A 15027-nucleotide genomic window follows, 5' to 3' on the forward strand; every position below is an offset into this window, starting at 1 on the left:
TTGCTTTATGTGCGATATACTATTGAAACCTTATTAATAAATTTGTCAGTAATTATACAGACAGAATGTATCATCCCGTTCATAGATGAAGAAACTAATTTGCACAGGAACATCTCGCCCAAGGCCGTACAGTAGCTCCCAACAGGCCGTACAGTAGCTCCCAACCAGGAAGACTGGACTTTGAGCTCAGGCCATCTGCCTCCCCGTCCTGTGCTCCTTCCCTGTATAGCCTGGCTGTGCAGTCACCTTGCTCTGCAACCAGGTAGCCTGCACTTGCTTAAAAAAGGTCTCCTGCCAACATAGTGAGCAGAGTGAGGGCTGGAGACAGAGCCAGGCAGCCAGCAGCTGGTAGACTTCCAGATAGTTCCAAGGTTGCCCACCCTCAGGTGGTCCCCATTCCTCTGGGGGTGTGTCCAGAATCGACCATCTTCCTGTGATGGTTTTGCCCCTTTTCCTTTTTTGTACCATTACTTTTGCTGCTCACTCTTGTGGAGATTGCAGAAGTATAGCAACCAACACCTGCCACTACCTAAAAGAATTACACCCATTTCAATGAAAACAACTCTATTTTTACAGGAAGGCTTTAATTATTTCCCCATGGCATCCAACTCAGAACTGTCCCTTAAAAAGTGCTCCTCTTGAGAGTGTTTATGTCAGCCAGAAAACTCAGCAGTCAGAAAAAACCCTACTGGAATGGGTTCTGTGGATATTTAGAATTCATCCAGCAAGGCCCTGCCCCGCATTTAGGATTAAAAGAGCCTTCTTGTTTTAGGCAAGGTCATAAGGCATCTTAGGCAGTAGTAAGGAATTCTTTTTTCAGGTAATAGAATTATTTTCTCTTTCTAGGTTACAAACAAAAAGCCAATCACAGTTCTGGAAATACTTCAGAAGATCCGCATGCACGTGTCTGTCCCACAGTGTGATGTGTTTGGGTACTTCAGCATTGAGTCAGAAATTGTGATTCTTATCATTCCTGTGGACCATTATCCAAAAGCTTTACAGGTGAGGTCAGCATGTGCAGCCATCCTGTCACTTTGAATTGGGAAAGCGGAAGGGAGGAAAGCATGTAAGCTGCTCCAGGGGAGTGGCTTCCAACAGAATGCAGGGGAGGGGGTGAGGTGGAGATACTGTGACTCAGAAGGTGCAGACATGAAAGGTATCTGCTCATCTTCCAGATGAGGTGGTTGAGGCCCAGGGAGGGCAGGGACAGACACCAGTCACTCAGTGACAAGGCCAAGCAGACTCCTGTCTCCCAAGGGCTGTGCTTCTACTGAGGAGGAGGAGCCCATCAGAACTGATCTGATGGGCTCCGAGTTTTCTTCCTCATAATCTCGAGGTGAACCTCACTCAGGAGGCACAAGTTTCAGCATCAACATAGGGAGGGTCCCAGTGACGAGAGTGAATACAGTGGTTTCTAAGCTGCCACAGTGAGGAAGCTTATTCTGTCTCAGTGCTCTCCTCTCCTTCTGATGTGTAAGTGGCTGTGGAGAGGCTAATCCCTGTGACTGTATTTAAGTGTGAAAAGATAATGTCTGAATGTGAATAAGGGGTGAACAGGATTGTGGGGAAAGAAAGGGCAGTGGCTGTGTGGGTCATGGCTTTTTTTTACTTGATTTCCATTGATGCTGTTATTATTTGTGTAATAAATTAAGACTTTATTAGAATATTACTTTGCTAAAAAAGGATAAAAAGAAGACGTATTCTGTGTGTTGGGATATATGTGGAATTTGTCTGACTTGACCTTTTTCATGGGTTCTGTGACTTATATTAAAAGGATCTGATTATCCTCTCCCAGATTGAGGCCTGCAATAAGGAAGCAGAGAAGATCGAATCTCTTATCAACTCTGACAGCCCCACTCTGGCGGCCCACATCCCTCTGTCTGCCCTGGTCATCTCCCAGGTGCAGGTCTCCAGCAGCATGCCCTCAGCCGCCCCCAGGGCCCGGCCTCCCCATCACTCCCGCCTCTTCCTCCTCAGCCTGGGCCTCACCTTCCACAGGGTCTGGAGACACAACTGATGCCCATGAAAACTGCAAAATAGTCCTTGATCTAATTTTCTTACTTTGGGAAAAACATATAGGACTGCTGGTTTGTAGTTGAATAGTGGCCAAGGCAAAGCACTTGTCACCTCTAACCTCTGTTCACCATACAGTATTTTTCTTAATTACCGGTATTAGTAAGGGTTTTGCCTTGTTTCTACAAGTGTTACAATATGTTCTTCCAAATACTAAGGAAAAGAGGATGTTTCCTTCTGGTGGATCACTGACTGCCTTACAATTTACATTTTGCTCATTAGGTGGGTCCCCCACCCCAAAACAAATTCTATATCATTGATAAATGAAATGATCACTTTTTAGAAAGACAGCTCACTTTTACTATGGACTTCGTATCACAGAAACTTCATTTCAGAGTTCTTTCAGTATTAAGGTGCCCCTAGTGTGTGTGTGTTTGTTTACAGATAATTCCCTACTCTGTCTAGAAGTAGGAGTCAGGGTGAAGAGCCACTGTTATTAGAGTATGAGAAAAAGATAAGGCATCTTTGGAATTATCATATAAGTCATCAGGCAAATTTAATTTATAGAAATCTAATTCAGTATCCATTTAATGTGTTAAGCAAAAGCAGGCTAAGTAAATGGCACTCACATGATATATTGTACCTAAGTGATAGTCTCAGCGGTTCTTAAAGCGTGTCCATGACTTCTGTGAAAGGGAGAAGTTATATTGCATCAAAGCATCTTGTATTATGCATTTTTATATTAACAGATGTATATCCTTTGGTATCATCCAAGTTAAATGTAGAGTTTTTAAACATTAACCTTTAAACCAATTGCTGCTACTTATGTAATTGCCAAAAAGTGAAATAATTAGTAGTTCATGTAAATAATACATGATTTTTCTATTTTATTATGAAGAAGGTGAATAGCCATATTTGTAAAATGACAATCATGTGTGTTAACCCAGTACTTTCCGTTCATGAAGACACATTTGTTTTTTGTGATATGCACAATGTAGGTAAGTGTTCTGTTTTCCTTTTTTGATACAGATTTATAAAGAAGTGTGGTTTATATATTTAAAAGTGTCAATCTAAGTATTAAAATGTTTGCATGTTGTCTAAGAAATTGAATACTTTGAATGTGTTTCACAGTTTTAAATAAGCTATTCAGTGTAATTGTTTATATGCACCTAAACTTAGAATTTACATGAAGTGTTTTTCTCAGTGTTATATATATGTACCCTCTGAAAGATATAGGGTTATGCTTATTATACCAAAATGTTGTTTAAAAGTGGGCACTTAAAGCTTTCAGAATTTCTCAGTGCTGATGTAGCATGTTTGTTGCAATTGCTTTTTCTATATAAATCTCTTCAATGCAATATACTGGAAAGCTTTTCTATTTTAATAAAATAATTTTATATGATTATGTGTATTTCTAAGCAAAGTGTACACTTAGAATGAAGCCACTGATCACTCTTCGGCGAGCCATGTTCTTTGCTCTGAATAAGAAGTTATGGGAGTGTGATTACTCCAAAAGTGGGAAAACAGAGCAGCTGGGACGGAGCTGGTCAGAACAGACTCTGGCATATTCTTGGCAGAAGGGTCAAGGATAAAGACCCCAGCTTCTTCAGGACTGAGAGCTTCAGACCCTCTACGACCAGTAATAGATTAGGCAGTTCTTTTCCCCACTGGTTCAGCCCCAGCTTCTTCAGGAGTGAGAGGGCTTCAGGTACTCCAAGACCAGGAGTAGGTTAGGCAGTTCTTCTACCCACTGGTTCATCCCGATGTTTCAGCCACATGGTATATCCTAGAACAGAGAGAACTTTACACTGTGGAGACAGAGGGCCAGCTGATCAGGGCCTGAGAGGTTCTATCAGTCAGATGAGGCTAAGGCCCCAAACCTCCATCTTGCTCCCATCACATGTCTGCTGTGCTTCTTCTCATTGCTGTCTTCACTCCAGGATCCACGCAGTGTCCTCACAAGGGGAAGAAGGAGATGAAGAAAACCACAACTGGTGGTTAGGTCTCTGCTCAGAAGTGACACTATCATTTCTGCCTACAGCTAACATCCAAGCAAGTCACGTGGCTGCCCCTGACTCCAAAAGGTAGGGAGGAACATACCATCCTCTTGTGTATGTGTGTGTGTTTGTGTGTTGGGGGGAAGAAGGGAAGAAGCTGGGGCAGACTGTGAGTATTTTGAACAATGATACAGTCTACTGCAGAGGCCCTTTCTCATCAGGATAGGGCAATAGCCAGGAGTGACTAAATTTCTTATTTAAAAAGAAGTAGAAGTTTTTGGTCTGGGAAGGAAATGAGAAATGAGAGAGGTGCTTGGGTTTGAGGGAGGGGGGAATATCAAGGGAGGAAAAGATCTAACGGTTGGTCTTGCCCCAAGGACAGAATCACACAGTCTTGAGAACTCTGACCATAGGTAGTCACAGGCGAAACAAGCCCAGGTCTAGTCAGTTCGGGAGACGGCACTCCTCACTAGCCAGTGGCTGTGGTGAGCACAGCCAGGCTGCCTTGGGGACCAGCTGTCAGTGGCTTCCTGGCCTCAGAGCAGGACAGAGCCCCTGCTGGTTGACTCTGCCTAAGCGTATCAGGCTAGTAGAGGCTCTGCTGGAGACAGGGGGCACAGGTGAAAGAGAGAAATGAGGGCCCTGCCCTTCTGTAATTCTGCCAGGGGCTAGAGGCAGGGAAGACCTGGAAGTCTGGAGAAAGCGGTTCTGTGGGAGGTGGACAATTTAGCAGATGAGGTAACTGCATGAAAAGTGGACTCCAGAGAAAGGTTCAGAGGCTCCCATAAGACCATGGGTAATGAAACCAAGACACTAGAAAAACAGATGAAATAGCCTCCTATCCGGCCTACAGGAAGTAATTGGGCAGGATGGACCCTAAGAGGGTCATAGGCCTGGCCTGCATCACATGCCCACTTCTGGCAGAGAAGGAAAGTCAGGGGAGCTTCAGCCCCACTTAAGCCAGACAGAATGGATTTCTCACAGGAAATGACTCAGTTCCTAGAAGAAGGCTGCTGCTAGATGTGTCCTCTGGGGAGTATGCATCTCTCTAACTCGCCGTTAGTCCCCGGACCATTTCAGTCTGGGAACACACAACAGTGGCTTACCCTCAGGCCAGGTGCACAACCATCAGCCACCAGAGCCCAGGGACAGCCAACAGGGTGCTTTGTAAGAGAGGCCTATTGAACAAGGGAGTTATCCAAAGTGACTGCTAATAAAGCAAATTATCTTCAGAGCAAAAGTGGCAATGAAGAAGAGAGACTGTGATTAATATAAACATTTTTAATCAGGGCAAAAAGAAGCTGGCCAACTTGGGAAAGATTCTTCTTATCTCCTGGAATCCTCACTCCACAACCAGCTCTGTCAGGGGTCTTCCCAAGGGCTCCAAGACAGAGGATCCAGGCTTAAGGCTCGATTGTCACTAGGTGACACTAAATTGTTGGTCTCTTGTAAGTCATCATTTACTGTAAACCAGGGACAGCAAATGTTTGTCATTCATGCCACCAAATCCTCTTTGGATGTCCATGGTAAAGAGATCACAGTTCCATCATGGTCTCCTGGTGGTGGTGACAAGCCCAGCTTCAAGCACAACATTCTGAGTAAGAAGAAAGGGCACTAGAGTCATGGTACCTTCTTTGCTGCCATCGTATCTTATGAATAAAAAAATGTTTCTCAGAAATCCCTCAACAGTTGTCCCGTGTATCTCCTTGCCCAGGACTGGGTAGTATTGGGCAACACTAGACAGTTGGCCCAGGGGAGTAGGATGGCCATAGCTGGTTGGCTAGTCAGGGGCAACACACTGCTGCCCCAACCAATCTGAGGTGCAGGAGGGCAAGAGTAAGTTGGCCAAGGCCACCAACAGCATTCACCTTAAGATAGTTTTTGGCAGTTTCAACTTGTTAGAGTATAGATATGAAAAGTTTTGTTTAACTACCTCCAGCTGTGATAGGTGTTTCTAACTAGGTGAGTGTTCAGTTGCTAAGTCATATCCGACTCATTGTGATCCCACAAAGTGAAGCTAGTTTACTAACAAGGTAGTGAAACCCCATAACAGCAACTGTCTGATTTCATAACTTTAGTGCTTTCCTCCAGTTACTTAAACAGCCCTACTTCATTTCTCAGGCCTCTGACATGGTTATTTTAAAACTTCCATCCCATATCCAATGCAAAGGCCTCTTCACCTCCTCAAGCCTAGACTAGATGTTTGCTCAAGAATAGGGTGGTTGGAAGGGATGGTCTTTTTGCCACAAACATATGCAAGGCTCACAGCTCAGAGTCTGTGAGCTTGTCATGATGTCACTAGTGGCATTAGTTACAGACCTTAGGGTGTCTTCAGTACAAACTCTGGTACATTCATTTCTAGTAAGAAAGTTTGTCAACCAAGAGGTGAGTGGTCTTGCCCTCAGCTATGGTTAGCCTGTACAAAACAGATGTAGGTCACCTAATTGTACAAGGCAGTGTGCCATGGGAAGCGTGAGGAGTGGGAGAGAAAATCTAATAAGGAGCAAATTCGCACTGGGTCTGTCCTAGTGGTAGTACAGTGGAGTTCATGACTTGGGAAGGGGTGGTGAGGGGAAGCATAAGGCAGGTCAGGTTTGGAGCCTAGGCTGCCAGGCCAGAGTGGCACCCAGAGCTGTTGGCCTTGCCCTCCCAGCTATACTGCCTGGGATAGTTCCCAGGCATAGAACCATGGCCACCCAACTTCAGTGACTGGAGAGACCTTCAAGGTCACCCACTGATCTCGTTATCTCATGCTCCCTTCCTCTGTCCTATGAACATCCTGGACTCTACTGAGGAAACATTTATTGAGCCAGGCTGGGTGCCAGCTTTCCCTGGAACTTACTCCCTCCTTCAGGGTTCAGCCTGGGTCTGTTTCAGCTGCACCTTGGGAAGAAAGTTAAACCCGCCAGCAACACTGATGTCCTTCACACAAAATCCATAGAAGACATTTTATTTCCTCTCATTTGATTGTATGGTTTTCCTTTAACCCTGGCTGGTGGGAGTCAAACCCACACATTCCCACAGAGGGCACTGTATTTTTCAAAGGGACCCGAAGCCCTGGTCCTCTCTCCCTTTCTCCCAGCTGCGTTGTGAGCTTTGCCAGGCGAGGGAAAGGGAAAGCTGCAGAATCATTCCTAGGGAAATTCCTTTCCCCAGTCCAGCAGACTTTCATTTTGTACAGAGGGCAGTGGGCCCAGAAAGCAATATAAGCCCGGGGTCACACGGCAAGTCAGGTCAGAGCCAAGCCAGAGGCCAGGTCTGGGCTTTCCCTGGCACAAGGCAGCCGGGCAGGATTTGTGCTCCTCAGGGATGGAGCCAACCATGCAGGAGCGCTCCGTGAAGGTGGACACTGTGGGTTGGCCCAAGTGAACTAGGTTCAGTGTCAGATCAGACTGACAAGGCAGGCACCTGGGTGGGGTCTGACAGGTCCAAGGAGCAACAGGGATCATAAAAGTAATGGACACAGCCCTCCTGCCCTTTGTGTGACAGTCTGCACAGCACCCTCCACCTGCTTCTCTCACTGGCCCGCAGCAAAAGGGTGCACAGAGAGGGCATATACCGAGTCCAAGGTCAGGTTAGGTTCTCAGGAAGTGGGGCTGGTAAGGGTAAGGCAGGAGCCTTCACATGGGGAAGCTTCCTAACACCCCTGCCCCCAGCTCCACCCACTCTTTCATTTTTCCTAAATGAAATGTATTGTTTTCTTATTGTGAAAAATAACTGTGTGCATTCCCACCAAACCTGGAAATATACACAGGAAAAAGTCACCCTCAGTGCATCATATGACCCCTGCCCCTACTAGTGAGAGTGGAATCTTTCTAGAGCCATCTCTGCACCCAATTGGGTCAGGGTCCTTTCTCCTTGTGTTTGGGGACACAGGTGGTTACCTTAGGACCTTGGTTTCATATTGGAGATGTTGCCTGCTGATTGACACTTCCCTGCCTGATGGTTCACAGGTGGAAGCCTCATCTCGGCCAGAACCTCTCTGGGTCCCCTTCCTGAGGGCTATCTTCCCTGGATGATCTCCTGCTGACCTCAACTGGAGATGTGAGCCGCAGTTTTAGGGAGGAGTCATTTAGGCATTCATGTTAGTCAAGACCCAGCGGGAAAACAGGTGGCCCACCCAAATCAGGATAATTTGAGGAAGGCTTCATAAAGGAACTATTTACAAAGGTGTGAACAGTATATAAGAAACCACAGGAAGAGTACAGGGCACGAGCTGTAACACAGGGCTGTAACACCCCTTGGCACAAAGTGGTGAGGTGGTTTCCAGAACCCAAGGGCACTGCTGCATGGAGCAGGCATTTCCTCCCCCTCCCTTGGGTGTCTGCCCATTGCTGAACCCCATCAGAAGCCAGCGGACAAGGGATCCTGTTGCAACTATGCAAGTCAGCCTTCCCCGCAGGGTACAGAGTGATTTAGGGAAGGAAGTGGAGAAGAAGACACCAGCACAGCAGATCAGGGCAGTACCTTGTAAGAGGAGGGGATATGTGACAGTATCTGCCCCCTCATTCCAGCACACCCCAAGATGGCAAGGCCTCTTGGTTTTAAACTTTTGGAAGGGTCCCACTGAGGGCAGCCTCCACAGTTCCTCTCTATCCTCCTCTCATGGCCATTCTTCATGCCACATTTCCCAGAGTTTCTTCCCAACTCCACAAGAATGACCCGGAAAGGTCATCTGGCTCAGGATCCAGCTCACCTTCCCTGTCAGCATGGAGCTGTCCAAGAGCAAGCACCCTCCTCAACGTATTCATTTTCTTCCTAAAGCAGACAAGGCTGTCACATGTAAAGAAGCGACATAATCCTTGTAATAAAATGAATTTGATCATGTGTCTAGTGAAATAAGTCCATACTTGGGTACTTTTAAAATGGGTTGATGTCAGGACTTCCTCGACAGTCCAGTGGTTAAGACTTCACCTTCCAGCGCAGGAGGTGCAGGTTCGGTTCCTGATCAGAAAGCTAAGATCCCACATACCTCGAGGCCAAAAAACCAAAACATGAAACAGAAGCAGTATGGTAACAAATTCAATAAAGACTTTGAAAACTAGTTCACATCAAAAAAAAAAAAAAATCTTTAAGTTGCTATTACTGCTGTTAATCAAGGTTTTGCCCATGATATATTCTAGTAAGGTTATGCTCAAAATCTTCAAGGTAGGCTTCAGCAGTACATGAACAGAGAATTTTCAGATGTATAAGCTGGTTTTAGAAAAGGCAGAGAAACCAGAGATCAAATTGCCAACATCTGCTGGATCACAGAGAAAGCACGAGAATTCCAGAAAAACATCTGCTTCTGGTTCACTGACTACACAAAAGCCTTTGACTGTGTGGATCACAGCAAACTGGAAAATTCTTAAAGAGATGAGATTACCAGACCACCTTGCCTGTCTCCTGAGAAACCTGTTTGTGGGTCAGAAGCAACAATTAGAACCTTGCATGGAACAACTGGTTCAGAATTGGGAAAGGAGTACAACAAGGTTGTATGTATCACCCTATTTCTTTAACTTCTATGCCGAGTACATCGTGTGAAATACTGCACTAGATAATTCACAAGCTGGAATCAAGATTGCCAGGAAAAATATCAGCAACTTCAGATATGTAGACAACACCACTCTAATGGCAGAAAGTGAAGAGGAGCTAAAAAGCCTCTTAAGGGTGAAAGAGGAGAGTGAAAAAGTTGGCTTTTTTGAATTCAACATTCAAATAATGGATATCATGGCATCTGGTCCCATCACTTCATGACAAATAGATGGGGAAAAAGTGGAAGCAGTGACAGATTTTCTTTCTTCTTGGGCTCTAAAATCACTGCAAATGGTGACTGCAGCCATAAAATTAAGAGACTCTTACTCCTTGGAAGGAAAACTATGAAAAACCTAGACAGCGTATTAAAAAGCAGAGACATCACATGGCCAACAAACATCCATCTAGTGAAAGCTAAGGTTTCTCTAGTAGTCATGTATTGATGTGAGATTTGGACCATAAAGAAGGCTGAGCCCCGAAGAACTGATGCTTTCAAATCATGGTGCTGGAGAAGACTCTTGAGAGTCCTTTGGACTGCAAGGGAATCAAACCAGTCAATCCCAAAGGAAATCAACCCTGAATATTCATTGGAAGGACTGATGCTGAAGCTGAAGCTTTAATACTTTGGCCACCTGATGAGAAGAGCCATCTCATTGGAAAAGACCCTGATGCTGGGAAAGATTGAAGGCAAAATGAGAAGAGGGCAACAGAGGATGTGATGGTTAGATAACATCATCAACTCAGTGGACATAAATTTGAGCAACTCTGGGAGATAAAGGACGGGGAATCCTGGTGTGCTGCAGTCCATGGGGTCACAAAGAATCGGACACAACTTAGTGACTCAACAACAATATTCTAACTAGGTATTAATGCCATGTGAAAAAGCTGATTCTTAAAAATATTTTTCTTGGGCCTGGCTATCATTTGAAGGTTTTTATATTAATTTAATGAATTTTCTTAGGCTTTTCTAGGGAGAAGCCATAATTAAAACATCACTTTTCCTTTACTAATATTTATACTTCTTACATCATTTTGTTGCCCTAGTATGGGCTAGAACTCCCCAGACAGTGTTGAATAACAGTGGTGATAGCAGGAACCCTTATGTTCTTTATTTTAATGGCAGTGTCCCATTGTTTTAAGTATGTTTTAATCATGTTAAACATGATGTTTTAAGTATGATGTTTTACTATTTGTTCTGGAGGTTTCTCTTGACTCTGTTAAGGGAAAACAGATTTTTTAAAACTCCTTAGTGGATATTGAATTGTATCAAAGGTATTTTCTGCATCCATTTAAATGACATTTTTCCTTTGACTTATAAATTATGAATATATTTCTTAATATCCTTGAAATAAATTTTACTCTAATAATATGCTTCTAGATTCAGCTTTTCTGACATTTTATTTAGGACCTTGATATTTATATTCATAATGTTTTTTTGTATTTGCTATATTTTTCAGGTTGTGGAATCAGGATCATTTTAGCTGCATTAAATGAGAGGGGAAGGTTTTCTATGCTTTAGAACATGTAAATAGTACTAGAATCATCTGTCTCTCAAAGCTTTGATAGAATTTACCTACAGGCTTATCTGGGCCCAGCTCTTATTTGGGTAAGCAGTCATATTTTCATTTTTTTAATGACTATATTGGTTCACTTTTGATTTTTTTCTCTTCTTAAATAATATTTTTTTTCCCCTAGGAAATTTCCCCTAGAAAATCTACTAGTGGAGAGTCGATACTATTTTCCTAAAAAGAGGTTACCTCCTCTTTTTATTATTAATGTAGTATATTTGAATTTTCTCTTTTTAGACTTTTTTTTATTGGTTTGATTTTGTAGAAATTTATATTTGATATCTTCCAGCTCTGGGATATACTTTTTCACTTCTGCTACTTTTCTATCTATAATTTCTTTATTCAGTTAATTTGAACACTTTATTATGGAAAATTTCAAACTGGCAGACAATTTGAAAGTGAAAATCCATATACCACTGTCCAGATTCTATAATGAACATTTTGCTAATTGCTTTATCACTATTTATACCATCTCTTCTTCTATCCATCCATCCATCTTATACTTTATGCATTTCAAAGTAAGTTGCAAACATTAATATATTTCACCCCTAAACACTTCAGCATTTATTCATTAATTAGAATTCAGTATTTTTATATGATTCTTTATATTTTATAACTTGTCTAACTCCTTTGGCCCAGCATTATTTATTTTTTCTTTTTAAACAACTGGCAATCCCATATATTTCCCTTTTTCTAATCTTTTATTTTTTTTTATATGAACCATTTTTAAAATCTTTATTGAATTTGTTACAATATTGTTTCTATCCTATGTTTTGGGGGTTTTCTTTTTTGACCCCGAGGCATGGGAGGTCCTAGCTCTCCAACCAGGGATCGAACCCATACCCCTTGCATTGGAAGTCAAAGTCTTGACCACTGGACCAACAGGGAAGTACCACCCCCTGTATATTCTCTACCAACAGTATTAAAGAAAGCATAACTCAATAAAATGAGACTTTCTGCCAAGGTTCTACTTTCCTCCACTTTTCTAGCTGCCATGATCTCTACCCATCAAACTATTACAATGAATTTTTTATTCCCCAGAACTGCAGATCAAGACCCAAAGGCTGAAGGGCTTAAAGCATTATATGAAGAATTTATAATAATATAAGACTTTAGACACTAAGAAGGACTGAATCATGGAGTGCAGCACATTCTGGGGCAACATTTAGGACAGAAAATTTCCTTTTGTTGAAGGGAAGATAGGGTAGACATCTTCTGGGTTCTGGCTGCTCAGCATGTGGCGAAGTATCTATTTGAGTGTACAAGATCTTGTATCTAACTATGGAAGCTGAAGGGGGGGCAGACATTCCTCTGTTCTCTTTCTGAACGCTTGTGGGAAGTCATGTGACCCCGGTTCAGCCAAACAGGTGCTCCTGCCCAAGAATCTTGAGTCTAGAAGAGTTGACCCAGAGGTGTAGCAAGGGACCAGGAAAGATTCTGGATTGCTTGACTGTTTATCCCCAAGAGACTAAAGTAGATGTGACAGTTTCCATCAATTTGCAAGTTTAAGTTTTCTACCGTCAGGGGAATTTGGACGAGATCTATACAGTGACCTTTTTACATATCTAAATTGTGACTGTGAAATATTACCCACACACAAATAAGTGATGTAGGGCTTCCCTTGTGGCTTAGCTGGTAAAGAATCTGTCTGCAATGCAGGAGACCTGGGTTCAATCCCTCGGTTGGGAAGATCCCCTGGAGAAGGGAAAGGCTACCTACTCCAGTATTCTGGCCTAGAGAATTCCATGGACAGTCCATGGGGTCACAAAGAGTCGGACACGACTGTGTGACTTTCACTTTCACTTCACAAAGTATGCTTTAGTTATCATCTTATTTAATTAAAAAAAAAACAAAACCTCTGAGTTAGGTATTACTGTCATTTCAAGCACCTGGATGAGAATCCCAGTCAGTGGGCAGGAGAGCTGGAACATGGACGTGGGCCACATGACTTCAAGGCCATGCCCCAGGCCCTTAACCAAGTATTCTTAATTGCCATTCATTTCTGAACACTTGTTTTGACTTCACCTTTCAGTCCTCTGGGAGGGACATTTTTCATTTCAAAAATTATCAGTTAATCTTTTGTTAAATTTTTGTCTTATTACATTGTGTTCAGAAAATTTAACTGGATAGTTTCTACTTTTGGGAATTGATTGTGGTTTACTTTAGGGCCTAATATTTGGTCAACCTTTGTATTTGTTCCATAGAAATTTGAAAATAATGTTATCAAATATAAATATCAAATATAAAGGAAGGCAGGAAGGTGAGGACTCTCTGAACATGTTTGGGGAATATCAGAAAGTCTGTTGTTGTTCAGCCACTAAGTTATGTCCGACTCTTTGCCACCCCATGGACTACAACACACCAGGCTTTCCTGTCCTTCCTGGAGTTTGCGCAAACTCACGTCCGTTGAGCCAGTGATGCCATTCAGCCATCTCATCCTCTGTCATCCCCTTCTCCTCCTGCCCTCAATCTTTCCCAGCATCAGGGTCTTTTCAAATGAGTCAGCTCTTTGCATCAGGTGGCCAAAGTATTAGAATATCAACTTCAGCATCAGTCCTTCCAATGAATATTCAGGGTTAATATCCTTTAGGATTGGCTGATTGTATCTCCGTGCTGTCCAGTTCAGTTCAGTTCAGTCGCTCAATGGTGTCCAACTCTTTGCGACCCTGTGGACTGCAGTACGCCAGGCCTCCCTATCCATCACCAACTCCTGGAGTTTACCCAAACCCATGTCCATTGAGTCGCTGATGCCATCCAACAATCTCATCCTGTCATCCCCTTCTTCTCCTGCCTTCAATCTTTCCCAACATCAGGGTCTTTTCAGATGAGTCAGCTCTTTGCATCAGGTGACTAAAGTATTGGAGGTTCAGCTTCAACATGAGTCCTTCCAACAAACACTCAGGATTGATCACCTTTAGGATGGACTGGTTGGATCTCCTTGCAGTCCAAGGGACTCTCAAAGAGTCTTCTCCAACAGCACAGTTCAAAAGCATTAATTCTTCGGCGCTCAGCTTTCTTTATAGTCCAACTCTCACATCCATACATGACTACTAGAAAAACCATAGCTTTGGCTACACAGACATTTGTCAATAAAATAATGTCTCTGCTTTTTAATATGCTGTCTAGGTTTGTCATAGCTTTTCTTCCAAGGAGCAAGCATCTTTTAATTTCATGACTGCAGTCACCATCCACAGTGATTTTGGAGCCCAAGAAAATAAAATCTGCCAGTATTTCCACTTTTCCCCCATCAATTTGCCATGAAGTAATAGGATCGGATGCCATGATCTTAGTTTTTTTAGTTTGAGGAATCCCCTGGCAGTCCAGTGGTTGGGACTCTGCGGTCTGGACCCTTCCGTGGGCTGGGTTTGATCCCTGGTCTGGGAACTAAGACTCTAAGAATCTACAAGCCACTCAGTGAGGGCCCCAAACCCCCCACCTCATAAGTCTAATTTGACTGTAGCATGGGATGAAGTTAGGGAGCTGAGGAGACAGGTCTGCCACCAGACTTCAGGGGTGAAGGATTTGGCTTGTTCTGACAGGCAACGAGGGACAAGAGGACAGGGGACAGAGCGGGACTGCAGAAGCCTCCCTGGGACGGCCACGCGGGGAAGGGAAGTCGGACGTGCCCAGCTCCAACCCAGACCTGCACCAGAGGGTGTGTGCTGCGGAGAGGACAAGACGTACATCGGAGCCCGGTGCCTTAGGGGTTTGTGGGGGTCAGGCCGCTACAGGGAGAGCACCGAGCCCTGGTGACGCGGGTCGAAACCGTCCCTCACTCCCCGACAATGAGCCCTGAGGTCCCCTTAGCGTATCAGTCTCTGAGCATCTACGAAGAACTGTGTAGCAGGCCCGGGCTTCCCTCCTCACCCCCATTCGGTTTCCGGAGAGGGGCAGCTCGGGGCCAGTAGCCTGGGTTCCCATCCGCACTTGGAGAG

At 43.9% G+C, this 15027-nt stretch overlaps 1 protein-coding gene across 8 annotated transcripts in view; it reads left to right on the top strand.

Annotated features, from left to right (window-relative positions):
* Positions 1 to 15018, top strand: part of RECK (reversion inducing cysteine rich protein with kazal motifs) — a 97129-nt gene extending 82111 nt beyond the window's left edge. For 2 of the 8 annotated variants that reach the window (XM_055427042.2, XM_055427048.2), the window contains 3 exons: positions 847 to 1002; positions 1796 to 4097; positions 7964 to 10879. In XM_055427042.2, the coding sequence (XP_055283017.1) occupies positions 847 to 1002; positions 1796 to 2017 (378 nt within the window). In that variant the 3' untranslated portion in view covers positions 2018 to 4097; positions 7964 to 10879. Of the gene's footprint in view, positions 1 to 846; positions 1003 to 1795; positions 4098 to 7963; positions 10884 to 10981; positions 11131 to 14631 lie in introns of those variants that run through there. The other 6 variants (XM_055427043.2, XM_055427047.2, XM_055427044.2 and 3 more) reach the window with 6 other exon arrangements.
* Positions 15019 to 15027: the final 9 nt, after the last annotated feature.

Source organism: Moschus berezovskii, chromosome 7 (genome assembly GCF_049115385.1).
Source record: "Moschus berezovskii isolate FMDL1 chromosome 7, NW_MosBer_1.0, whole genome shotgun sequence".
Classification (NCBI taxonomy): domain Eukaryota; kingdom Metazoa; phylum Chordata; class Mammalia; order Artiodactyla; family Moschidae; genus Moschus; species Moschus berezovskii.